The sequence below is a fragment of the Neovison vison genome, chromosome 5 (genome assembly GCF_020171115.1).
Source record: "Neovison vison isolate M4711 chromosome 5, ASM_NN_V1, whole genome shotgun sequence".
NCBI lineage: Eukaryota > Metazoa > Chordata > Mammalia > Carnivora > Mustelidae > Neogale > Neogale vison.
Genome location: NC_058095.1, coordinates 14,645,947 through 14,672,395, shown reverse-complemented (window position 1 = coordinate 14,672,395; position 26,449 = coordinate 14,645,947). Strand labels below are relative to the sequence as shown.

At 52.8% G+C, this 26,449-nt stretch overlaps 1 protein-coding gene across 1 annotated transcript in view; it reads right to left on the bottom strand.

Annotated features, from left to right (window-relative positions):
- Window positions 1-5,456: 5,456 nt before the first annotated feature.
- The window catches only part of ERN1 (endoplasmic reticulum to nucleus signaling 1), a 77,821-nt gene continuing 56,828 nt past the window's right edge, over window positions 5,457-26,449 (bottom strand). Inside the window, exons 11-22 of the mRNA XM_044247636.1 lie at window positions 23,279-23,397; window positions 20,604-20,795; window positions 18,832-19,099; window positions 17,988-18,078; window positions 17,529-17,718; window positions 16,673-16,772; window positions 16,193-16,392; window positions 15,607-15,754; window positions 13,868-13,995; window positions 11,529-11,652; window positions 11,026-11,093; window positions 5,457-10,052 (exon numbers count right to left, since the gene is read on the bottom strand). Coding sequence (XP_044103571.1) covers window positions 9,840-10,052; window positions 11,026-11,093; window positions 11,529-11,652; window positions 13,868-13,995; window positions 15,607-15,754; window positions 16,193-16,392; window positions 16,673-16,772; window positions 17,529-17,718; window positions 17,988-18,078; window positions 18,832-19,099; window positions 20,604-20,795; window positions 23,279-23,397 — 1,841 coding nt within the window. The 3' untranslated portion in view covers window positions 5,457-9,839. The remainder of the gene's footprint in view (window positions 10,053-11,025; window positions 11,094-11,528; window positions 11,653-13,867; window positions 13,996-15,606; window positions 15,755-16,192; window positions 16,393-16,672; window positions 16,773-17,528; window positions 17,719-17,987; window positions 18,079-18,831; window positions 19,100-20,603; window positions 20,796-23,278; window positions 23,398-26,449) is intronic.

The following is a 26,449-nucleotide window of genomic DNA, read 5'->3' as shown; positions in this document are numbered from 1 at the left end:
AAAGATCTCTGCCCTCTGGCATTTAAGGATTCCCTGTAAAATAACAAAAACAAAGCTTACCAGCTGACAAGCTCTACTTACCAACGCAGGGCCTCAATCAGCTTTTGCTGCCTCATTTTTTAGTGTGTATAACTCATCAAGCATCACCAACACTTAGGAAAATCTTCAACTTGGAAAAGAGAGATCAAGATAAAACAAAATTACCCCAAAGGATACAGAGATGATACAGAGAACTGAAAAGCCGTTAAAAAGAAAAGTCTAATTAGTATCCTCAAATACTAATTTCCCCATAAGAAAGGGACAGGGATCAAGAGCTCTTGGAAATGAAAAACAATTGCTGAAACTTAGAAAAGCGTCATGGCAAATTTTGGAAATAAAGCCGGACATTTTCCAGAAGGAACAAAATCAACAAATGTAATATAAGAAATAAAGCATAAGCGTCACGGAGGATCAAACCCAGAGTCCCAACATTCTACTGTTGAAAGTTAAAAAAAATACAAACAGAAAATGGAGCAGAGACAATGATTTAGAAGTTAGACAAACCAATTTCTCCTGGCAGAAAGACACAGGCCGTTGGGTTGAAAGGACTTGCCAGTGTCCAACTCAAGGAAACGAGACCCACAAGCAGACATGTCTCTGTGAACAGGCAATAGCGAGATTCCTTCCCAAAGTTTCCATGGAACACACTGTCCTAGGGACTAAGGGTGGGTGCTTGGGGGTCTCTGACTGAGGGCATGACCACGTTCCTTCAGGGAGCCAGTAGCTGAGGAAACCAAACTCTTGCTCTCACCCGCCCTCCCAAGGAATGGGATGACCAGCTGTTCCTCAGCTCTGGGGACCGGCTTGTGGAATCCAGGCTTTTTAAAAAGTATGTACAATATCAATCCAGTTTGGATTTAAAAACTGGTATTCATTTATTTTCATTTATTTATTTATTTTTTTTTAAAAAGATTTTATTTACTTATTTGACAGACAGAGATCACAAGCAGGCAGAGAGGCAGGCAGAGAGAGAGGAGGAAGCAGGCTCCCTGCTGAGCAGAGAGCCCGATGTGGGGCTCGATCCCAGGACCCTGAGATCATGACCTGAGCCGAAGGCAGCGGCTTAACCCACTGAGCCACCCAGGTGCCCCTATTCATTTATTTTGGATAGGTGAGACACACACCAAAGATAATGGTGCTTATCTTGGGAACTTCCTTTCTGTGACAAGCACTATGGCCTAGACAGATGGTTTTTACCCTTAGGTTATGCCAGAATCACCTGGAAATCGAAGAAGGCAGAGACCCGGGCTTGTTGAAGCAGGATAGGACCCGGGCCTGTGTTAAGTTTCCCGTTTCCCACACCACGATGCTGATAAGATCAGAGTTTGAAAACCACTGACCTAGCTAAAAATTCTAAGACTTACCAAACAATGACAGTGGGTTTTGTCATCCTGGTTATAGCAAGTCCTATCGAAGAGGGTTTCCTTTGCAACCAACAAGTTCTCCACTCTCTGCCTGCCCTTCACTCCCTGTGACAGCCACCCAGCTGCTGAGAGTGACATGGCTCCCACGTTGGAAGGGAGCAGGTTTCTGAGTCACCAGAATGGAGGTCAGACCCGCAGCTCTACACCGCATGGGCCCTAATGTAAATTATCTACCTTCTGCCCCTTAGTCCCTACTTTACTCCCCTTTAAAATTGTTCCGGGAAGAGTGGGTGCCAACGAAAGGGACTCTCCTTCCCAACTTCACCCTCCTCGGGTCCCCGCCAACTTGGATGTCCCAAGCCCTGGGCGAGACCACCGTGAGCCCAGCAGGCCCTGTGAGGCCAAGCAAAGGCAGTGTGTGTGGGGTGCTATTGCCCTCCCCCTCCCACTTCCCCTGTGGGGTTCAGCCGCTTCTCATCAGGGTTCACCATGAGCACCGCTAACCACCAAACCATCAGGGGAACACAGGTAACCATAGAAGCCAAACGGGGCATCCAATCATGACGGGAGGGGGTGGATGAAAGACAGAGCGGCAGACAGAGAATCCTCTTCTTTGCTCCCCTCAGATTGTTGACAGCACGAACTTTTTTTTTAAAGATTTTATTTATTTATTTGTTGAGAGAGAGAGAGAGAGAGAGCGCACAGGCAGACAGAGGCAGGCAGAGGCAGAGGGAGAAGCAGGCTCCCTGCTGAGCAAGGAGCCTGACGTGGGACTCGATCCCAGGATACTGGAATCAGGACCCAAGCCGAAGGCAGCTTACCATTCCACTGAGCCACCCAGGCGTCCCGACAGCGCAGACTTTCTAGCTGGCTAAAGTCAAAGATGGCTTCGTACTGTCCTTCACTTTTCAGGTGACGGGTAGCAGCCTTTTTCTGGGACACTTTCTACGGGAAGGGTTAGTCAGGATGGGCTTAGCTGCGCTGCGGTAATTAGCCCAGACATCTCAGTGGCTCAACACAAGGGTTTGTGTGTTTGTTTATTTTACGGATGAGAAGTCTATTCTGAATCGGGTGACTTTTCAGGACAGCTTGCTTTCTGTGTGGGGCCTACATGATTCAGATGACTTCCATTTTGTGTCGTTTCCATATGTGGCCTCCACGGTGGCCCGTCACGCGTCAGAAGAAGAGCGAGCTGGAGGCTTGTGTCCCAGCTGGTCAGGGCTTTGGCTCTGAAGTGACACTGTTTATTTCCCCTGTCACCCATTGGCCAGAGTTAGTCACATGCCCCAACCTAACTTCAGGCGAGCCTGGGAAGGTTGTCTTCCTAGGAATCCAGAAAGAGGAAAATATGATTTGATGAAAGTGTTATTATCTCTGCCACTCCAAACATCCTTTAAAAAAATAAGAATTAAAGGCAATGATTCAAGAAATCCTGTTAATATATGGTGTTTTGGTTTTTTTGTTTGTTTGTTTGAGTAGGCTCCATGCCCAGTGTGGGGCTTGAACTCATGACCCTGAGATTAGGAGTCACACTTCACCGGCGGAGACAGCCGGGTGCCCCTCCTGTTAGTATATGAAAAGCTGAATGGTGTTGCGGTCAATAGGAAATCTGTCTGTAATCCATCATTTCCCGAGTTTATTTGGTCATGGGGCCTTTTGCCTAAGTGCAGTATTCCTTGGAACTGGAATTCTGAGGCGCATACTCGTCCTCAATGAGTCAACTGTGGCTTGTGTTATCACTCTTCGAGCACCTGCGTCTGGAACAGCAGACCATCCTGGCAGAATCTTGGACAACACGAGCCCAGCCCCCTCCAATCATCAACAGATCCTTTGCGGTGGCCCCCCTCCCCGCTTCCCGTGATGCACACCCAGCCAGGCAGCCTTTTCCAGGAACTCATCACAGCGAGGGGCGGGCCTCAGTCGTAGATGCTTATTTGGAAGGGCCCTGAGTGCAACGTCTGACCCCAGGAAGAATTTCTTCCTGATCTGTTCAGGAGGAGGCCTGACCCCTCTGCTGGATTCCTGCAGAGACCCAGCCCTCGCTCACTTGTCCAGCCTCCTTCGGCACTGTGGGCAGCTCAGGCTCCCGTCTAGAACCGGCTCCCCGCTAAGCTAGCCCAGACCATCAGGAACAAGGGAGCAAAACCAGTTCCTCATCGCGTGACAGGTGTCCGAGGCCCCAATATCTCTGGTTTCAAGTGTCTGTGGCAGTTTCCAAGCCTCTTACGGCCCTGCCCTCCATCCCCAACCTCATCAGCATGTCAGGGCAGGGCTCCCCACCATCCGTTGGGTTTGGGCTCAGCATTCCAGCTTCTTGCTATCTTCTGGAATCTTGACTGGGTCATGAATCACGATGGTGAAGGGTCATTCTTTCCAGGTTTGTGATGCCGGCAGGCAAACCCAATGAGCACACTTTTATGGCTTCACCTAGATCACCGAGCGGGCCTGGGAGAATCTGGAGAGGCAAAGGTTGGGGAGGGCAGAAAAGAACACCCACTGAGCTCACCTGCCAACCCTCTCAGAGGCCAAGTTCACTCAGCCACTGCCCTGCCGGCCCGGCCTCTCCTGTTTCTGGAAACTGCTCCCTCTGCCCCCTGCCATCTTTTACTGTGGCTTCCCAGGGGCTGCCACGTTCTTACCAGCCCTGCTCCCTCTGCCCACAGCTAAGTGGCTCAGATACAAGGTCATCACCTGATCTTTGGTCTTGGTAAAGGGTCCAGTCAGTGCCTCACTGAAGTAAAAGATTACATTTTTGATCTGAAGGGAAATGTTGGTCTGCAGAGGGAGAGGAATAAGGTCAGGCACAGTGCCTGGCCCAGTGGGAAGGGCAGACCGATGGGGCTGTAGTTGGCTCTTTTCATGAGCTCTTTTAGCTCAGGCACGCACCCAGCACAAATGACAAATGGGACAACTAATAGAGTAAGAGTCAGTGCCTTTGCTGATGAAACGCTGTTGGTATATGTATGCATTTACCTGATGAAATGTATCCAACATTCGGAAAAAAGCACCCTCTTTGCAGTCAAACACTGACTCAGCATCCAAGCAGCGAACGCTGCCTCAGTGGCCCGGAACCACGGCCCTGGCCATGTCAGTGTCTGGACCACCTGCTGGTCTCCCTCCCAAGGCCCCCCGAGCGTCTCTGTTCTCGGACACAGCTGAGGGTGCTACCAGCAGGCTCCCTCCTTGGCCTGGACCCATTCCAAATGCAGCCCCTGCTCCGGCTTTGCAGCTCCCTGGGGACTCCAAGAGCTGGTTCTGTGTTGCCATCGAGTGGCGGGAGGCAGCGAGCGGGCGTCAACAGCCTCCTGCAGCCCCTCCTGCTCCCTCGGGTTTGGGCCCATCCGGGGGGTCCGGGATCCCGAGCTTCAGAGGGCGCATCCCTAATTCCCAGGCGCTCTCCTGGGACCTGGCCGGGTCGGAGGGATTGGGCGGGAGGGATTGGACGGTGGCCAGCAGAGGGGAAGGAGCCGGTCCCCGGGCCTCGTGAGCGGTCCCTTCCTGCGATGCAAATGAGAGGAACGTCCTCGGCTTTTTCACCAGATGGAAAGGAAGAAGCGGGCTGGTGCGATTCTAGTTCCGCCCAGACCGGCCGCTGGGCTCATCCTTAGGCCTGTGGGTAAACGGAGCAGGTGCCCTTGACACACCAGGTCACGGCTATCCCAGCACTGCGCAGGCCGAGTTACTAAAGCAGTTTTAACCCCTTCATGGGCTCCTCGGTCCTCCTCACTGTACACCCCCCAAACCCGGCTGGAGTCTCCTCACCAAGGGCCATTTCAGTCCCAACCCAACCAGGCCAGCTTCCTGGAATTCAGCCTGAACCAATACTTTTGGGGACTCCCTGCAGGGTTTCAAAGAACCTTTCCTCGCGGCCACCAAGGAGGATGTTCCAGCCCCCTGGACCGCGCCGCGGACACCAGCGGGCAACCGCACCCTCCCTACCCCCCCGAGTCAGCTGCTCACCCTCACCGCCCGTGCCCCTACGGCCAGGAAGACCGCCGGGAATGACCCCTTGTCTGAGAGCGGGCGTCAAGTCCTCACGGAGATGAAGCCGACTTCCAGGTCTAAAACTACCTTTATTTGAGGGGGGCGCCGCACAAGACGCCTTCATCAATCAGCAGAATTATAAAACTGTACAGGAGGTACAAAAATAGGCTGTTTAACTTAGATAATTACCCTCACATCAAGCTTTAAAAATACACATAAAAATTGTACAATCTGGCAGTTTATAAAATATAAAGCTAAAAAGAGGATTGTAGGTTCACAGAGAGAATTCTATCGCACAATTAACACATACCCATTAAACAACCGTTCACGGAGAAGACACGATGGCACAGAATTTTTTTAAAAAATCACTCAAAAGAGAAAACTTGAACCCTGACCAAATTTCTCACCCTTTAATGATCAAACTACTGTGAGGCGTCCATCCCATGGAAGGATCCAGTATAACTTTTCCTTTTCCAGTTTTAGAATGGTCAGGGGTGTGTTGTCCAAAACAAATCTGATGTGCTTTAGAAGCAAGTGCAATTATAGCTGGATACACGTCAGAGTAAAAATTAAATAAATATAAATAGGTTAAATAAATAGGTCATCGCAAAAAGAACACTACGTAAGGTTTGCATTTGAGAATGCCGCCTGGTTGACGGGTAATGCTTCCTAGGTAAGTGGGGACGCCCCCGTCACAGCTTTTGGGATACTGAAAAGGAACACTGGACCCGCCAGACGCACACAGATCACAGGGGGAGGCGAGAGGGGTGGGGACTTGGGCCGGAAGTGGACCTTAAGGCTGCCCCAGGGGGAGGCTCACTGCAGATGCCTTCTTGGTGGTTGGCCAAGGAATACAGAAAGGATTCACACGCAGATACAAGCAACCAGAACCAGGGCTACTCGCGGCAGAAATCACTGCTTCATCAAGAAAACAAAGTAGAGGATAAGGAGACACTTTGGTTTAAAAGATCATGGTCCAACCTTGGAAGGCGGAACTTTGGCTCATCTCTGTGGGACACCCAGCGACTTTCTAGGAGAAAGGCTAAGGCCAGGCCAGACTCAGTTACAAGGACAACGCCAGGATGGTGAAGGAGTGAGCAAGGGAGACACTGAGATACATGAAGAAAAGGGAGTTCAGATACTAAATGAGCAGAGAGAAGGCTAAAGAGAACGTAAGGAGGCTCTTCACAGGGGCGCTGCGCTATCTCTCCCGGCTCTCGTGGCACAGAAGGCAGCGGCAGGTGAACCAGCCTACCTCCTGCCAGGACCTCCAGGCTGAGGACCCAATACACAGAGCAGGAGAGTGAGAGCAGACTCAGGAAACCCAAACCCGGCCGGAGTCCAACTTCTGGAGAGACAGCGGCCAAGAAGAGAAAGGCCTACAACCCAGAGGCTCCCCTACATCTGCGAGAGCTCACATCAGCAGCCAATGCATCTCTCACTGTAGTAAGAAAGAACTGCAATGGGAAACAGATCACACAAAACTTAACCAAAAGTTGACTCTGAACAAGGCCTTCCTTCTAGAGTTGGGAGAAAGAAAATCCTTTGCTGGGCCCACTGACCTGCAGATCCGTGTCCCAAGTCGGAGTGAGGTCTCACTGAACGGAGCCTGGGACGACTATGGCACGGACACAGTGGTGGGGAGAGCCCCCCCTGCATCCAGGGTTTTAGATCTGCCACTAGATGGTTTAGTGACTCACCGCAGACACCAGTGATTCCCCCAAAGTGCAAGTGCTCTGACGCCCAGGGACATGTGGGCTCTTGCTCAACTGTGGGTGAAAAGACTTGAGAAACAACAAGAGAAATTCTGGCAGGTGCACTGAAGACCGGTTCAACACAGGCTTCAACACCAGGCTGAAGGAGAGCGGCCCTGGGATTCCCAACAGATGTGACTAGATGCTGCTGTAAAAATGAAGACAGCGTACTTCCAAGAAGTTAACAGCCTTCCTGGAATTGTGCTTAAGATCCACCAGCTCTGCTGTGACAGGACACACAAGGCTGCAGAACCCTGTTCTAGTAATGGTGCAGAGCACAACAGGAGACCAGGATTCTGGAGACGAGGGCGAGATGCAGCAGAGGATGCCTGAGCTGTTTTCATGATGACGGGGCCACAGGACACCTCTTCAAGCCACCTTAGGGGTTGAGGAGTGACCAGGTTCCTCAAAGTGGAGAACGGCTCTTCCCGGAGCCCTGATCTTTACTATTTGCTGCGTCGCTCCCTCCACGCTCTCACAAAAGCAGAGATTTTGTCTGTCTCGTTCACCTCTGCGTCCCCAGCCCCCAGGATCTGGCCTGGCTCACCCGGCAAGTACTCAAAGTCAAATATGTCGAATACACGAGTTTGAGAAGGTGCGTGGTTAGAAACAATGGTGAGAAGTAGAAAGGGCATTTAAAAAGCAGTTGTTCTAAACACAAGCTGGGCCCAAACAGGGAGCGGACCCAAACCCTGGGCAGCCAGCCGGGACTGGCTCCCCGGCCCCCCCAAGGACACTGTTCAGCCACGCGATGGAAGCAGCACAGAGCCCACAGCCAGCCCACCACTCGGGGCACCTCCTGCACCTGACTGCCTGGGGCGGCGGAGGGGAGCGGGGATCATACTCGGGCTCGGCAGCAAAGTGACCGCAGGTCCTCAGGCACAACAGAGCAGATGCAGCAGAGTCGGGGGAGGACAGCCATCTGGCTGTGTTCCTGAACCGTGGGGGCCGTGGCAGAGGACACAGCACTATGCCCGCCCCCAGCCCCAGGGCTCCCAGGTCTAGGCGGGGTAACCAGTGAGGAGGGAGGGTAACAGCAGATGGAGGATAACAGGAACTTAAGAAAAAAGTAAGTCCGATCATTAGGAAAGGAAGGGAACTGAATTCTACGAAGACACAGGAGAGCTTCTGATGAGTGGCCTTCAGCCCAACCCGCCATCAGGAAGCAGCTCCCAGAAGGAACGGTGCACGCTCGGTCCGACACCAACATCCTTGATCCCGAGCAGGGTCTCCGAGCTCGCCGGCACCGAACGAAGGGCGAGGACCCACTGACCCGGCTGGACAAAGGACACGGGGGACATCGCCACACTGTACCCTGATCACATTGAACCGCTAAGGCTCTTGGTAAAGAAAAGACAGCAAGTTTGGACTGAGACTAAAGTCAAAAACTACTAATTTTAGCCAAAAAGATGGTATTGACATAATTGAGGGAATATTACTTTCAAGTTGTTTAAGGGATGCGGACAGCCTTGCTATACTGCTTTACTCTTCGGCATCAGAGCACGTTCTGAACGTGAACGCTCTTTCCGGAGGGGATGGAGGCTTTTGGTACTACACGAAATAGAGAGTGTATTATGTATCTTGCATTTATCTTCTTCACGAGTAAGCTTCAAGTTCAGCTTGCTTCTGCTAACGTAGCATTCTACAGTATGATCAAAGTATAAAGTTATTAAAATCTGCCAAGAGAAACATAAAAGCCTGCCTATGAAGCTCGTGGTGACTCCGACCTCTGCTCCCGATCCCCCGGCCCGTCCTCCCGTCCAGGGACAGAGCGCCTCATTGCCCTCGTGCTGGCTCAGGACTCCCCCCAGGGTGGCCATGAGTGTCGCATGTGGCCTTCTCCCCTCTGGTCCCAAAGGCCCGTTCCTGCCTGGGTGCTGCTCTTCTTGATGGGGGAACTTATCACCTTGCCCCCGCATGCTCCTAGACATCCCCCAATCCATCAAAGGCCACCAAGGCACTGGACTACTGTGGACTCAGGACAGAGTACCCTCTTCGTGTCTAAGAGATCAGCAGACAAGGCCTCGTCTTCCAGTGGGCGGCGCTCACCTGCCCCAACGCGGTGCCTCACACTCAGGACCCTCGCTGCCCCCAAGGAACACTGGCTCTAGCGACCTGGGGAACTCTGGGCGCGTTTGCGATGAGTGAGGCATCTCCGATCCCCAGGAACGACGCCCTCTGAACGACTTCCTCCTCCCCAGTGCCCCTCCCCTCTGGAGCCCCACTTAGAGCAGAGGCTCCATTCCGTGTCCCTCAGCCTCGCTGGTCGAGGAGAGAGGTGCTCCTGCTCCCGGACGGAGGCAAAACGCAGGACGGCCTCCCCTCTCTTCCTTACAGGCCCATAGGCTGACACCAAACAGGAAGTTTAAAAAATAAACTGTAGGTCTGAAGCCAGTGCGTCCAGGAGAAGGCGGAGGATGCTTCTGTCCCTGCGTCTGGGATGGGCCCTCCTTGGCAGAGGACCCCAACTGGAAAGCTTTCGTGGCCAACATCTTCCCAGCTCCCTACAGGTCAGAAGGGGTCGCGGTTCCCACCTCCTGGGGTCGGCGTCTTCCTCTGCTGGACGCAGAGCGGGCAGCTCAAGGCACTTGTTTGGGGAGCCTGGTCTCCCCGCTAAGCCGAGAGGCGTCCGGCTCGGACTTGCAGAGACCAGGCCACAGTCACAGCTGGGGCCACCAGAATGGACGGCCACCCCGGCTCAAGGGGTGTCTGCAGTCACTGGAGGCCAGGGCTCTGGGGGCTCGTGGAAGTAGTAGGGCTGGAAGAGCCGCTCGTGGCCGCACGGCTCCATGGCCCGGTAGGTGTGGGAGAGGAGGTGGGGGAAGCGGGACGTGAAGTAGCGCACGAAGTCGTCGGGGAGGGAGCCCAGCGTCTCCCGCACCTCCGTGGGGAGCTCCCGGTAGTGGTGCTTCTGCAAACAGGACGGACACACACACAGGGGTTAGCAGCTGGAAAGCCCAGGAAACACCGGTAAAAGATCCTCTCGAAAGTCAAGGAAGACAGAGTGTTAGTTGGTTCTCTGTCGAGAAGAAAAGGTGCAGGTACTCAACGGCCCATCTGCCTACCTTCCCTGTTTTCCCTCTTTCAGGAGGACGCCTCAGAGCCGAGTCAGGCCCAGGGCTGGGGAGGCAGGGACAAGCTTCCCTGATGGAGTGGCCCAGTGGCCAGGCCTGTGTGGGAAGGTCCCCATCGAGGGGGTTTCTACTGTGCTGTCTCAGGCAGGAACAGGGCACTCACAGGTCAGCAGAGACCAGAGACGATACCAGCATCAGACAGCCCGCTTCCCAGAGCCGAACTCTGTCGGGAGCCACGCTGGCAGATTAAGAGCAAAATGGCGCATGCGCGTTTGAGGAACAAGATGTGATTGGCTGACAGCTTATGTAAGAGGTGAATGAACACTGCGGAACCCTTAGGTGGTGGAAGGGAATGATCATGCGCGGGCTGCATGTAAGGGCTGCTCATTGGCTATTACAAACCGTATATATGTGCGTGAACTTCCGTGTAGGGGAGGAGCGCGGGGCCCGGGAGCGGTGGACCAGCACGGGTTCCCAGCGCTGCGGCGTGGTGCGCCCAGCGGAGACCCCCGGGGCCCTGAACGGGGCTGCTTCCAGCGGGGCATCCCAGGGACAGGGCTGCCCCCAGATCGCGGCGCAGGAGAGCGCAATAAAGAAGCTTGCCACCCTGTGTGCCCCCGGGTCGTTCTTGATGGTGAGAGCGACAGAACTCCTCACACCTCAACATCCCAGAAGAGAAAACCTGTCTAAGGGAATGAGTTGGCCCTGCGAGGTCAGAATTCTAGTGGGAGTGGAAGGACCCACAGAGAACAGAAAGGCGGAAGGTGGCTGTACCCGTCACTGGGCCCGCCGGGGGTTCACGCCCCTTACCTTGTTTCTCATGGCTCGGAGGAGGTCTCGGACGGAGCCGCCTTTATAGGTCCTGAATTTCCGCAGATCTAGGGAAGAAACCAGGAATGCCATAAAACGAACCCATGTCTAAAGAGGAAAATCCCCGGGGCTCCTGGGGACCAAGCGATCAGACTGAAACACGACAGAACTACGCCATGCTCGTGGCTGACAGGAATGTGTCCCCCAGAATGAGCCTGACGGAGGGCAGTGCAAGGCCGAATTCCACCTCCGGGTTGCCCCCACGAGCACAAATAACCATTCAGAGCACAGCACCTGTCACTGTCTCTGTCACATGAAGAGACAAAATGAAACCCACATCTGTGTGATGAACCCCAGAGGACACACCCACGAAAGCCTCAACCCTGTGACATCTGGAGCCCAAACCGCCCAGAGCTGTGAGCTCCACGTTCACTTCTTAGAAACGGCTGCTGCTCTTGAAACGTTCCCGCCAACACGCGCGGCGGGGGCTTCAGCGTGGTCACCTGTCTGCAGGGGGACGGTGATGTTCTCCCTCCAGTCCATCTTCACCACGGCTCTCCCGCCTCGCTCCAGCTGCTTCACTATCGGGCCGTCCAGGGACTCCTTTTCTATTCGGTCACTCACGTCCTGCAAGGGCGACAAGGGTAGCAGGCGATGGTCACTCGCGCACAGAATGGTCACTGCCACATGAGCCTCGGTCCCCGGCACCAGCAGCAAGTGCTGTGCCTCAGTCCCTCCCGATCTGTCACCCTCTCCCCTGCGAGTAGCCCTGTCTGTGGCTCACTGGGGAGAGACCCACACAGACCACTTCTGTGACAGGGGGACGTGTCGCACCTCTCCACAAACCCGCATACCACACCCGTGTCTCACCCCTGTGCACGCCTACTGCCTCTCACACGGAGGCGAGATGCAATCAACTGACTGTTCATCAGTGAACAACAACAGCTCAGTTCTGCTCTGCATCTTGGGCTTTTCCATCTACGCAAGGAAACGGGACACGCTCAGATCCACAGCTGGTCAGAGCCCCTCGTACAAACAGAAAAGACAGATGAAGCCCTCTTCTAGAGGAAGAAAGTTGCTGACGAGGGTGTGGGCTCCGGAGGCCCTGCCCTGGCCTCAAACCCTGCCCCGTGTCTGAGCTCGACCTCCAGCAGCAGAGAAAACCGAGCGATGGGCCCCACACGTGTTAACGCGGCACAAACTCACTGGTCATAGTCTTTTCTTTCTTTGGCAAAGGTGAGGCTAGACTGGCTGACTCAGACTTGCAGTGGCTAGAGGAAAGCCCTGGATGGGTTAGCTGCTCACCCCAGACGCCCTGCGGACACAGACTTCTGCCGCAAAGCCAGGACAGCTATACTGGAGGAGGCAGGTGTGGTCACAAGATAGGGGACTTGGAAAAATGAAGAGTTTAAATCCTAACCCACAGCGGGCTGGAGGTCCCTTTGTGTGAGCTTTACTCCTGTTCTACATCTTGTCATTATCAAAGGAACCTGACTAGTTTCCACAAGCCCCTAGAGGACACCTGACCTCCTAACTGTAGTATTATGACCCTAATGAACAATCCTAATGTTGTCCATGCCCACTGCTGCCCTGGGAAATGGCATGAAAGCCTCCCCTTCTCAATCCATCCAAATACCTACTAAGCACCTGCCACGAACCAGAAATCAACCACTCCTGGTCTCAGGGAGCTTCCATGTTGGGGGGTAAGGCTCTACTTGGACTGCGGGTTCAGGGTGACGGTCACTCCTAGACCCAAGCTTCACTCTGACCCAGACCACACTGCCCCCGGGGGCCTGCCTTCCAGGGTGGGTGTGCTGGGTATGATGTGTCTGGACGAGCTCTGCTGAACTGATCCCAGGGAGAATGAGAAACCCGTTCCCTTTCCACAAAAGCCACTAGGCGGGCAACACCACAAAGTCTTAAAACGGCCAAACCACTGGTGGAGCTCAGCTCTACCCATCCTCTGAATACGCGTCTCAGAATCCACCGTAAGCAAAAAGAGATGTGGGCAAAGATTAGGTAAAAGAAGGTAGAAAGAATCCAGTGTAAGTAAATGTTTAGATTTTGGAGACTTGAATGAAATTATATAATGCCTAAGAGTTCCTGCACCGTAATCTGGGGTGAAGATTCGAGAAGAGCGCAGAGGTTCAGTTAATAATTGCTGGAGCTGGCAGACGGGTAAAGGGAAGTGCATGATCGCATTCCCTCCATTTTTGTGTGTATTTGTAAGTTCCCGCAACATAAGGTTTTTAAATTACGGCACATCCACAGGACTGAGTACAAGAGTAGTTAAAATTTTAGAATTAAAAACAATTTTTTTTAGAATTTTAAGATGAAAAAAATTGGATGTTAATATACTACATTAAATATATTAATAACATACTACTATTAGGGGCACCTGGGTGGCTCAGTGGGTTAAGCCTCTGCCTTCGGCTCAGGTCATGATCCCAGGGTCCTCAGATCGAGCCCCGCATGGGGCTCTCTGCTCAGCGGGGAGCCTGCTTCCCTCTCTTTCTCTCTGCCTGCCTCTCTGCCTACTTGTGACCTCTGTCAGTCAAATAAATAAATAAAATCTTAAAAAAATACATAATTAAATATTGTATCAAAATATTAGGTGCTGAGGCAAAAAAGGACACAAAATTGTACATACAGTTTGACCCTAACACACTTTTATCTGTATGAAGAAAGTATGTTAAAATATCAACCATGGTTCTCCCTTGGTTATGGGATTAGGAGTCATTTGTTTCATTGTCTTTTGCCATATTTTTAAAAATCTGGGAAAAGTTAAACGAAAGCTTCTGATTAAAAAAATACCCCCAAACCCCAAACCCACGAGGCCGACCTGGAAGAACTGCAGCTGCTTCTCCAGGCTCCAGAAGAACGGGTGCTTCAGCACGTGTTTCGCGGACGGGCGCTTCTGAGGCTCCATAGCGATCATGTTCTCTATTAATTCCCGGGCAATGACGTCTTCTACAAAGGAGGAAGACAAGCAAGTCGTCACTGTCCCCGGTCCACGGTCACAGTGAAATACCCGAACCTTAACAGCACGCGTGCCTTTTGATTCAAGATTCCACCGACAGGAGCTCACTGCAGAAATGGTTTAAGGACGTGCACTCGGGGAGCCTGGGAGGTTCAGTGGGTTAAAGCCTCTGCCTTCGGCTCAGGTCATGATCCCAGGGTCCTGGGATCGAATCCCGCATTGGGCTCTCTGCTCAGCAGGGAGCCTGCTTCCTCTTCTCTGCCTGCCTCTCTGCCTACTTGTGATCTGTCAAGTAAATAAATAAAATCTTAAAGAAAAAAAAAAAGAACATGCACAAACTTTGGCCATACAGGGAGTTCTCACCATGAGATCTGGGAAAAAGAGTAACTGGAAATACCCACTAGTGGAGGCTCTGGGAATGCCTCCAGGTCCTGGGCCGTGCCTGAACACGATGCCCCATCGAACACGGATCAACACGGAGAGGGACTCAACAGCATGGACGATTTACCTCCATGTTTTACACAAGGACACACACCTGTCTAATTAGATGACTGGAATAAGATATACGAAGGTATTAACAGCAGGGACTCATCACTGTGTTAATGGAATTGGGGTCTTCATGCTAAACTACTGTTTCTATAGGGAATAAGGAAAATTAATCCATGAGCTAAACAGAAAATTAGTTTTGATTTCTTTTACACATGATCTTAGCCAAAAGGCCGAGAAGCGGTAGTTTTGATTTTCTTTAAAAAAAGATTTTATTTATTTATTTGACAGAGAGAGATCACAAGTAGGCAGAGAGTGAGGCAGAGAGAGAGGAGGAAGCAGGCCCCCTGCCAAGCAGAGAGCCCAAAGTGGGACTCGATCCCAGGACCCTGAGATCATGACCCAAGCTGAAGGCAGAGGCTCAACCCACTGAGCCACCCAGGCACCCTTGATTTTTTTTTTTTTTTTAAGATTTTATTTATTTGAGAGAGAGTGAGCGAGCATGCGCAGGTGAGCAGCGGGGAGGCTCAGAGGGGGCTGGAGAGAGAGAATCCCCAGCAGACTCCGCACTGAGTGTGGAGCCCAATGTGGGGCTCAGTCTCATAACCCTGAGATCGTGACCTGAGCTGAAATTAAGATGGTTAACCGACGGAGCCACTCAAGTGCCCCAGTTTTAATTTAGAGGTGGCACTGGGTGTCATGGGTCAGTTATAACACAGGAAACCCTGAAGTTGGCAAGGAAGCCTTGTTGCCCCTGCACCCAGACAGCAAGACTCAGCCTGTCTGTCCGAGCCCAGACCACACCCACTGACCACTGGCCTGCACACGCAAAGTTTATGAAGCAGGGACTAACTGTTTTCCTGAATGTTTGTGCAGGAAGGGACCTCAGGTTATTTAACCCTCACAGGTCACAAGCAAGAAGACAGAGGTCCCCAGAGGGGGTCTTTCCCAGGACATCGAGGGGCTTGAAGGAGCCTCAGAACTGCCGGCCTTAGGAAGAGGTGCTCTAAGCCAACCTACCCAACCTTCCACAAGCTTCGGAAAGCGTCCTCAATTCCTGGAGGCCCACAGGGTCTAGCTGGCTCCCGACCCCTCCTGCCCTGCGGCCCGCTCACCGTGCTTCTCAGGGTGCAGGCAGTCCAGGCTGTAGGCTCCCAGGAGGATGTTGGCCTGCCGCTGCAGGGACTTGCCAAAAGGGTGGCTGCCCTCCGATATCACGTAGTAAAAGACACAGCCCGCAGAGAAGATGTCCACCGTGTAGGTCTGAAGAGAGATGGAGGGGGTGAGAAGCCTTCTGGAGAATTAGCCTCCTCACTCTGCAGCGGTGAGGACAGGAGTATTACTGCTGCTTCACCCACCCTGAAGGGGTCCCGGGAGACTCGACTAGCATATTCGAAGCGCCCAGGGCCCTGCTGGCCCCCAGCAAAGGCTGCAGGCATGTTGGCCTTCATAGCAGGAAATGTGGGCTCTAGAGCCGAGGCGCTGGGGCAGGAAGTGACTGGAAAAGTACGGGAGTGGGGGGATAGCAACTGCCCTTCCATTCGTCTGAACAGGACCATATGGGAAGTGCCGGCAGCATGCTGTTCACATAGAAGCTCTTGGACAAACGTCATTCTCCATGTGCCACAGCCCCCAAGGCTTGAATTCGGGGGCTGTCTCTCCTGAAGAGGCAGGAGGCCGAGAGCTGCGCCCGGGACTCACAGGGTTGTCCTTGCAGTCTTCGCTCAGCATCTCTGGGGCAATCCAGCCTTCCGTGCCCGGCACTCCTGAGCGGCGGCTGAAACTGTGCCTGCCTACGGCCAGCTTCTTGCACAGGCCGAAGTCCGAGATCATGGCCTTGATCCTGCCATGTGCGTTGGGCATGGAGAGGAGAATGTTGTGGGGCTTCAGGTCTCTGTGAACTAACAGAACGCTCCAGATCAGTCCCACACTCACCACGAGTAATGTCAGGGAGTGCACCCTCTCAGACTCCCAGCAAGCCTGTTGCCACCTCTAAGGGTTCTACTCTGCAACTGTGAAAGAGTCCTCTTTGAACTCTTACTGTCAGAAGGCCACCAAAACCCCCCAGGTGCACACCAGCGATAAAGCACAGATTCTCAGCAGAGGGAGGGACCACGCCAGCAGGGGCCAGCCTGCCCCTCCCCCAGCAGGGGTGCAGCCTGGGAAAGGGAAGCGTCTCACCAATGTTGAGGGAGTGCAGATGCGCCAGGCCCGAGGTGGTCTGCTGCAGCAGGGTGATGGGCTCCAGGCCGAGGTGCGCAAAGTCCTTCTGCTCCACGTACTGTGAGAGACACGAGGGCGAGGTCATGCACACAAGCCCCTCCGCAGGGACAGCCCCAAACCAACCCAACTCCCTCCCCCTGACCCCGCACAGTCCGTTCTTTCTTTCATTCCAGTGATTTAATTTTGTTTAGAAAACTCCTGCCTGCAGCTTTTTGCTTTAATTAACATTTGGGATTAGGTCAGCTCATTTTCTTTGATCCTATTTATACTGATAACATTCTCCGCCCAACAAACTTTCTTCGGAAGCCACAGGCTCAGTTAACCAAACAGAAGTCCTGAGGGACTCATGTACAGTGATAAAGGTAAGAGTGCAAGGAATTCAAGTTCATGGCCTCATACAGGCAAACCTGCAAGTGCAGCCAGCTAATACCGAGACAGGTTCCCAGTGAGCCTGGAGACTGAGCAAAAGGGGTTCGCAGGAGGATCTCCAAGGCCTGACTGCTCGGCCAGCATTCTCCAAGCCCACACCAGCCCTGCTCAGGGTGAGAACTGCAGGGTTTCCTGGGGACAACACCAACTGTAACCAAAGATTGTCCCACCCAACTGAAGGTGAGGGGCTGAAAAGGCTCTCCTTCCGGGCTATTTGTGGTTAAGTGGGCGTGTCCGTCAAAAGCACCAAACTGTTCACTCAAAGTCCTACGCTGTTTTGTGACCTCAATGAAGTGAATATAAAGAAATAAAAGAAAAAGAAAGTGTAATTCCTCGAGCCACCGCTGCCCGGAGGAGGGAGGTTGCAGCTGCTCGGGGCTCCCACCTCCTGCAGGGTGGCGGCGCACAGCTCGATGGCAATGTACTGGAACTGTCGGTCCCTCTCTGTGCAGAAGTAGCGGATCACGTTGGGGTGCTCATCGGATTCTCGAAGCAGCTGGACCTCACGGTCCGCGAAACTGAAACACTCGGGGAGGATCCTCTTGACGGCCACGTCACGGTTGTCAAACATGCCCCTGAGGACAAGGATCAGGGGCTGGGTTGGGGACGCAAAGCAGGCTGTGGAGACGAGAGACCCACAGGCCCACGGTGCTCCGTGTTCCCTGAGGCAGCAGCCACCCCGTGAGCCCCCCAGCCCTAACCAAGCACCAGGCGGCCGTCCCTTCCTCCCCGGAGGTGAACTCCTCCATCTCGGCCTCTGCTATGACCCCGCAGCACCCCCGGGGGCCTGGCCTGCCACATGCAAGCTGACAGGTGCTCAGACAGAGCTCTCGGAGCCACTCACCGGTACACAATCGTGCCCTCAGCTCCGTGACCCAGCACGTCCTTGGGACAGAATGAAATCTTCCCAACTATCACCATGTTGGTTTCCTCATCTGGGACGAAACAGGAAGACCAAGTGGTTATAAACGAACATAATCTCAAACTCCTCGAGCCTAAAAGGCTGCGAGCTGCCTGAGCCCAGATACAGAAACGGATCTCGCAGGCTGTATGTTCCCAGCCCGTGGCGAGCGGAAGCCGGCGGGCTCCACTCCCCCTGACACCGGGGCCACAGGCTCCCCGCCTCCTGCTGTCTGTCCCTGCCTCGGTGTTACTGTCGGGAGACAGTGGTCCACCACAGATGTACCCACAATTTGCAACCGAAGCCTTTGGGAAGCACAGCCAATGTGCAATGGAGGGGCCAGAAAAAGGCCCCAGATTGAGACTGAGGCTCAGGTCTCTTGCACGAGCTCCGCCTCCAGCCCCTCAGACTATCACCCCCAGACCAGACGGCTGGTCTGAGCCACCCCCCACCCCGAGAAATGGGGGTCAACAGCAGCAGTGGTAACGGGGCTGCTGGCTGGCCTCAGCAACGCTCTCAAGCCAGACACCCAGGGGACCTCGGGCTAGCAGCAACTGCCAGCCCCTCCAGAGCAAGACGGAGGGAGAACAGGATGGTCCCCTAGAGGGGAAAAGCCCTGGGGTGGCGTGGAAGCCCGGCCGCCAGAATGACAGGGAATGAGATGAGAACACAGTGGACCCTTAGAAACGGCACTCTGTGATCCCGCGGACACTCCCTGGGAGGAACTGGTACTGGATGGCTCTTAGACTATGTTGAAATGAAAAGAGAAAACAGCAACTCGTTTTACCGTCATCGTCCTGCTCCGGGAAGGGGCCGCTGCCAGGCCTGGAGGCAGAGCCACTGGAGTGCAGCGAGTGGTTGGAGGCTCTGGGGGACGTGCTCGGGCTGCTGGTGCCCGAGCTCTCGGAGTACAGGCCGGACGAGTCCAAGGGCTCAGCATCCTGAGCCACGTCTCCAGGTGGATGGAAGGGCAGCTGCTGCTGTTGCAGGAGCTGGATTTTCTCTAGTTCCTTCTGGAACTGCTGGTGCTGGAGCTGCTGCTGCTGATGCATGCTCTGGGAAGAGAAACCCGCATCCAGACAAGGGCAGTCTGCTCCCCCCAGGGACACACGCGGGCGCAGGCTGGTAGGGAGAAGCTCCCTGTGGCAGAGAAGCAGGGGACCTTTATGAGGTCCCACAGGGACCAGTGAGAAGGCACAGGAGGAAGGATGGGTTCAAGGACTAGGGCTCTTCTTGCCAGCTAGGATTTCCCAGGAGAGCCCACGCCCCCTGCTGGAGGGGCCTGGCAGGGGCAAGAGGAAGGACTGATGTAGGTGGAGGTTGGGCCCGATGAAGGGTGGGGAAGGATCCATTCAGTTCTAAAATTCTAGGACTTTTATGGAAGTCTGGAGTCGTTACAAACATGGAACCAAACAGAGCATGGGAAGACCCGGGCTTGCTGTCCACGACGGCTGTGCACTTGATAGAGGCTAACACACAGACGGTCACTGATCCGGATGGGCAGGGGAAGCGGCTGGGGCTCCCAACCTCACAGCCATCTCCCCACAGCCACACAGCCAGGATGTGGCTGTAACATGTGGCCTGGCCAAGTCCCACTCCCCCCATTTCGTCACGCTGCCTTCCCCACCTCCCCTACTCCTCTCATCAACCCCGCAAAATTCGTTCCGTCATAATGTGAAGTAGCAGTGACCCGTGATGATTACTACCTGTGTGGGAAGGGCACTGAAGGGACGGCTGTGTAGCCGACCTCCCGTCCCCCGGGAGTTTTCTGGCTCTCACGTACACTCCCACACTCTCTCTCTGAACTCGGGTTCAAATCCAGGAAACGCCAAAGATCAGCTGAGTAACACTGGGGAACATTATTTAACTTGCCCAGAACTTAGCTTCTCTGGGAGAAAGGCAGAGCAATGATGACCTCCCGGAACTGTGGGAGGTAAAATATAAAACACTGCAGGTGAACCCCTCGGTACAAATGGAAGGGTTTGTCATTCCTATTCCTGAATGGGACATGAGCCTCCTGGACACTAGTACTCTAAGATGACACTTCAGTGCTCTGAGCAACTTGATGAAGGAAAATTCTAGAATGTTTTATCCAACTGACAACCTATTCAACTATGTAATCTTAGCTCACTCACTTCCAACAGAAAGTGGAAGGAATGCAGCCTTTTCCACTCTAGCTGGTATCTCTCACAGGCAGTTTGTAAGGAAGGAAAGCTAAGTGGATTTTCATCTATCATCCCTATTCTTAAAAAGGCAAATACAGTTAACTATTCGAAATGATCTGCAGAAGCAAGGTTTACAAATCAGTTTTTACAATTAGTTAACTCTATGACATAGGTAAAAAAAAAAAAACAACAACAAACCAAAAACCTGTCCTTTCCTGAGAAGCTAGTGTCTTTTTAACGACAACGTTTCTAAAAATAAGCAAATACTAACTCTGAAATGTGAAAGGCAATGTGTCTGCTTGTCTGATGCGTGTGCAGAGCACACGGGCACCAGGTGACCAGCCCGGAAGTTCAGAAACACCCTCGAGAGCGAAGGGAAGGGGCAGAGCTTTACCAAGGGGTAGGTGATGATGAAGGCCACCCAGCCGATGAGCAGGAAGGTGCTCAGGATGATGGTGGCGATGTCCTTGAGCACAGAGTCCATGGGGGCCTCAGGCTTGGCTGGGGCACGCTCGTATTTCTCTTCCACATCCTGTGAGATGGTGGTAGGCGCGTTTTCTGAAGTCTGGTCAACCAGGTTGATAACCTTGTATGGGATAGAGTGACTAGGTCACTGCACAATTTCTGGCCAGATATAAATGAGCCAAACAGTCAAGAGTAGCCGTGACTACCAGGCAGGATCATGCTGTAGAATGTGCTGGGCTTTTCTGGTTAGGCTCACCAAAGATCACACAGCCAAACAATGGCTCTGCCTTTGTCAAAGTGACTGTCCTGAGAGGCCAGGCTTTACTGCAATGCAATGAGGTTATTATCAGTACTCAAAAACAGCTCAAGAGCAGTACTTCTGGAAGGGTCTTTAGATCCTATATTCTTTAGAAAATCCTCACTGAAGACAAAGATGTCCTCCTTTGAGGGTCGATTTGATATCTGAGAAAACTCTGACATCCTCGGTGACAAAGTCTAGTGAAAAGGTTGATAGTCACTTTAATAAAACCGTTTTACATTAAAAAGGAAAACCCTGTGTGGGGGCACAGATGTGGCTGAAGAAAAATAAAGCAGCCTGTTTCTGTCACTTGTAAACTTCCAGGGCAACTCCAAAAACAAAATCATTTTTTTCAAGTATCCCACTATTTTTCAAGGTTTCTGAAAAGCATCAGAATCTTCTGTTAGTGTTAGACAAAATTTTACTTGGAAACCCAAAATGGAACCAGATAAAAGTGGACCTCCCGTCTTGTTTTTTTGGAGTCTCTAGGACTCCAAGAACAGTTTGGGAAAATGTACTGATGTGTTCTCAAACACCCCGCACCCCGGGAGCGCCATCATTGTTTGCCCAGCGAAGTGAACACAGCCCCCGGGCAAGCGCAGAACTTGGCATCCCCCACCAGGCACCCACCTTTCCCCGCAGCCCAGACTTCTGCCTGCGCTTCTCCCCGCCACTCCCCCCACCCACAGTGTATGGGGTGGTGGGGGGCTCGGCCGGAGGGGAGCAGGCAGCTGAGGAATGTCTGCTGAGCACAGGACCAGGAACAACCCTTGGTTACATTCGGTCCCAGGTGTTTGTAACAAAGGTTGTCTTGTTGCTGTGTAAATGCAACTCAGAGGATTTTAGGGGAGTTTTAAAAAACTCTGTTCAAGTTTGGATGATTATTAAAATCTTAACTGTGGCTATCTCTGGCCTTAGAGTATGGGTTCTGTCTTATTTTCTTCTCTATACTTTTATTTTCTAAGTGTTCAGTGGTGGATGCAAGGAAGTTTAATAAGATCAACATCAGACCAAGACCTTAAGGCATCAATGCTGTCCGAGGTCGCTGTCTTAGGACTCAACGTACTTCTCCAGCTGGCTATCTCCAGAGACCACGGCAACTCGAGATATCTCGCTCTAGAGTCTTAAACAGCTTCATGATTTTCCTTTCCTTTCTCTCTGGATCAAATCTGAGCCCTACAGTGAACTTGCCGTGACCGCGGCCCCCGCATCAGCCAGTCCCCCTCATCTTCCTCGGACCTTGCCCACAGTCCAGGCCTCTCTCAGGCTTGCATCCCCCGTGGGAGGGCTGAGGAAGCTACCAAGTCCGAATGGCTTCTCTAGACCCCCTTCCCCCACCACTGGCCATGCTGGAACCCCTCCTACCTCCTGCCTCCTCGCCTCGCTCTGTGCTGCAGATGGCTGCCACCTATGGGCACAGCAGTGGTCTCCCTGCCCTCTGGTTCCCAACTGAGACCCCAGCAGATGGGGCAGGGGGTGGGAAAGGAAGTCCAGGTCGGTTGCTGTTATGCCAACTGAAGCTCCAGGCTTTCATATCCTGCCCCCCAACTTCAGGCTAAAGGATGCTAAGAGAATGCCTAGGGCTGTCCACATCTGTGAGAATAATCCCTTTACTAACTCCCCTCCAATTATTCTAGTCTGGATGGCCACCTATGTCCGGCAGAGACCCTGCCCGGCACTCTGTGTCCCCAGAGCTAAAAGGGGACAGCCCAGGGCAGAGGCTCGCGGTACCTACCACCTGGGGGGGCCTCCCTGCTGCCCAAATCTCTGTTCTGTGGGCACACTGGGCCCCTGCCAGACCAAGCCTCTACCAGACCAAGCAGCCGAGCCCACCGTTTCCAAAGAGCTACTCCTGGTTTCACGAAGCTTCCGGCCTCCCACCTCCTCTCACCAACCGTTGGCTCTACTGCCAGGTGCAAGCAAAGCTGGGTAACGTGGTTCCTCTGTAGCACGCGGTCCCCCTTCCCACTGCCCCCCACGTGGTGGCCTCAGATCTGGTCTCAGGCCCAGAGCTGCACACGCAGGGTTCGTGCCACCTCCGGGTCTTCGTCTCTGCTGCCCTCTGTCCTCTGGTGCCCTTGACCTCTGTCCCATCAGCCAGCCCCCTCCCCCAACCCTCTGCCTTTCCCACCGCCCTCACTAAGTGCTCCGACAGCCTCCCCACCAGACCTTCACTGGGTGATGTCTGCTGTGGGTTCCCGAGCAGTCCTCTCCCCTCCCGAGTCCACTCCAAAGGCAAGGGCAAATGCCTTCCCCCAACACCTGACCCGAGGAGGCAGGAACTAACTGTTCATGTCCCCACTCACTTCCTCGAAGCTCTTCTTCTCTGAGTCGGCAGGAATCACGTTTTCCCGATGTTTGGGCAGGTTGTTGGGGAATCTCTCCAGCATCTTGGTAGACGCGGACAGGGGGGTTTCATGGTGTCCTGGGAGAGGAAACACATTTCCATGAGACCGGCTCCCCACACAGTGGTGGCCCTCCAAGTCCAGCTTAGGCAACTGTCGCTCCCTACTGAGGGGCCCAGAGGGTGAGCACCCACATTTGTAAAGGGAGAGAAAATGAGGGGCAGTTACCAGAAAAAGCTCATTAAGACAAATTTCATTACTCAGTGGCAGGTATACAGTGTTCTGGGTCTCTCAGTGAGGGGCAAAGAAATGTCCTTGTCAGGAGAGGACTCAGAATCTTTGGGATATGTTCAGAGTAAGATGTGTGGGTAATTCCTAATTTACGTGTGGGCTGCTGAAGCTTCTTGAAGCTCCATTAAAAATTCAAGCAGTTTCTCCCTTCAAGGACTACCTCGTAACATCACCCTGCTAAGGCTATCACGTTCCCACCTTAGTATTTAAATTGCTCGGGTGGCCTTCTCTTCCTGTTATCTAAATTCCATCCTGGGAAGGGGTGAATTATTCACAAGAGAGAAACAGGACACATTTGCTAGGGGGGGCAGGGGTCACAGTTCTCTGGGTGCTCACTCACTGATCTCTATGCTATTTGAAGACTACCTACTGTATGTTACACATTTATTGAGCATCGTCTGTATGCATATTATTGTAAGAGAGACAAAGTTGAGTAAAACTGGGATTTAGTATGGCTCGAAAATCTGTTTAGCTCTAACATGAAATGCCGCCTGTACTACCCAGAAGAGCCAATTAACTCTCACACAGTGCGCTGTTGGCTCCAGGACACACTTTCCTTTGTGTTCTCTCCCTGTGATGCGGATCTCACTCTATGATCTTTCCACTGTTGTCCCAAACCTACCAGAAATTCTTATGGTCTGTATTTCCAAGACAAAAATAAACAAGAAAAATCTTTATCTTTAGGTCAGTTCTCTATAAGATCATTCTTTCTTTCTTTCTTTTTTTTCCTAAGATTTTATTTATCTATTTGGGGGTGGGGAGAACAGAGGGAGAAGGAGACTCCCTGCTGAGTGGGGAGTCAGACATGGGACTCTATCCAGGACCCTGGGATTATAACCTGAGCTGAAGGCAGAGGCTTAACCGACTGAGTCACCCAGGCGTCCCTAAACAAGATCATTTTGTTCCGAACCACCACGTTTCCCCTTGTCTGTGAGAATTATGAAACATGCTTTACTGGGAAGTAGGATGTCCTCAAGTGGGGTCTTCCTGCTTGAGACCCTGGAATCAGACCTGCTGATGGGGCCAAGGGATCTGAATGTGAGTGTCTCCGGGCACCTCTGAGGCTCACTAACAAGAAACCTTTGCTCTAGGAGAAAACAGGTCGCCCTCCCACGTGCTGCCCTGTGTTACAGGGCCCTGCCTGCCTCCACCCCCGCCCCCAGGGCCTGCTCCCTGTGTTTCAAGTCCTGCCTCCCCTGTAGGGACTTAGTAACAGACAACTACAGACAGGATTAGCCCAGATCCTTACTTCCTGCTGTACTTCCGCTCACAGACAGGCGTCTCCCATAACTGGGCCCTGGCGCCATCAGGCCACACGCTCTGAACCAACTTTTCCACGAGCATCATCAGGAGATCCCAACACATTTTTGTACAAACAGTACCTGGTCTTTGGGATTTATCTATCATCATCATGATGTCCGGGCTCTAGAGCAAAAAGCACAGGCCCTGGCCCGGACCCATGGACTCAGGGCTCCAGGGGTCACACATGCTTGTCTGACAAAGCTCCCACAGGAAGCCAACAGCACCCCAGGTTAAGGCCACCAGACCACATCGCTCAAGCTAAGAGGACTCATTTTATTTTCAAGACCAACGTGGAAGAGGGGATATCCTTAATGTCTTCCTCCAAAACCAAATCAAAGGACCCAGTTGGACAAAAAGGGTATGTCATTTTACCTGTGGCCCCGAGTCTATGCAAAGATTGCCAAGTAGTTCCTTATTTAAAAATGACTAGCTCCGGAGTTCCTTCAGGCGACTTCAGAAGTGTGGGGTGATTCCCTAATGACTTCTTCACACTTTGTTGAGTTTCTCAGTTTTCTTACTTGGATATCATTTTGCAACCTAGTCATGAAGACTTTTGCCCCATATTTTTTGTAGTCTTAGGGACATATTTCCTTAGTTTTCAAAAATTTCTCTCTTCTTAGCCACTGGCGGGCTGGTTATGTATCCCTTAACTCATACAGAAAACTACATGACCTTGTAATTTTAATGGCCTCCACTCATCAGCTCTTTCCCCCCTCACATTGGCCACTCACGCATGCTCTCGAAACTACTTCTGTTCAAAAGAAAGGTAGAAGTGGGGCGCCTGAGTGGCTCAGTGGGTTAAGCCTCTGCCTTTGGCTTGGGTCGTAGACTCAGGGTTCTGGGATCGAGCCGCGCATCGGGCTCTCTGCTCAACAGGGAGCCTGCTTCCCCCTCCCCCTCTGCCTGCCTCTCTGCCTACTTGTGATCTCTCTCTGTCAAATAAGTAAATACAATCTTAAAAAAAAAAAAGGTAGAATTACTCTGTTACCTCTTTTGCCCATTATTTGGCAGAAAAAATAAGCAGAAGAAAAATGACTACAGAGAGTCAGAAGAACAAGACCTGGACAACCGTACAGGGACGGATCAGAATTCCGGGACGCTCAGGCTCCTATCTGCAACTCCCAGTTACACCCCTGCCCCCAGCCCCCAGCCCAGCCTGGGTGCCACCACGGGGCCTCCTGGGCCCACATACTTCCCAGCCACCCCACATCCTTTCCTGGTGCCTCCAGCATTGCCCTCTCTCTGCCCCTTCCACTCAGCAGCTAGCATCCACTCGCCTCCCATGCCGCCTCACAAAGTGGCATCCCTGCCTCTCACATCTCTGGGGTGGGAGGCAGCAGGAGTGGGGGGAGACAGGATGCATGGAGACAAATCAAATTCAAGAAAACTCTGTCCTGCTCTCATTACTAGGGACGCTTACCAGAGACAGCTCCTCTCACGTGACTCTGCCTTCATTTTTCACACTCACTGCCTTCAAGTCTCATCTCAACCTACCTCTGTGGCTGACAGGACCCCCAAGTCCCCCTGAGGGCCATTAGC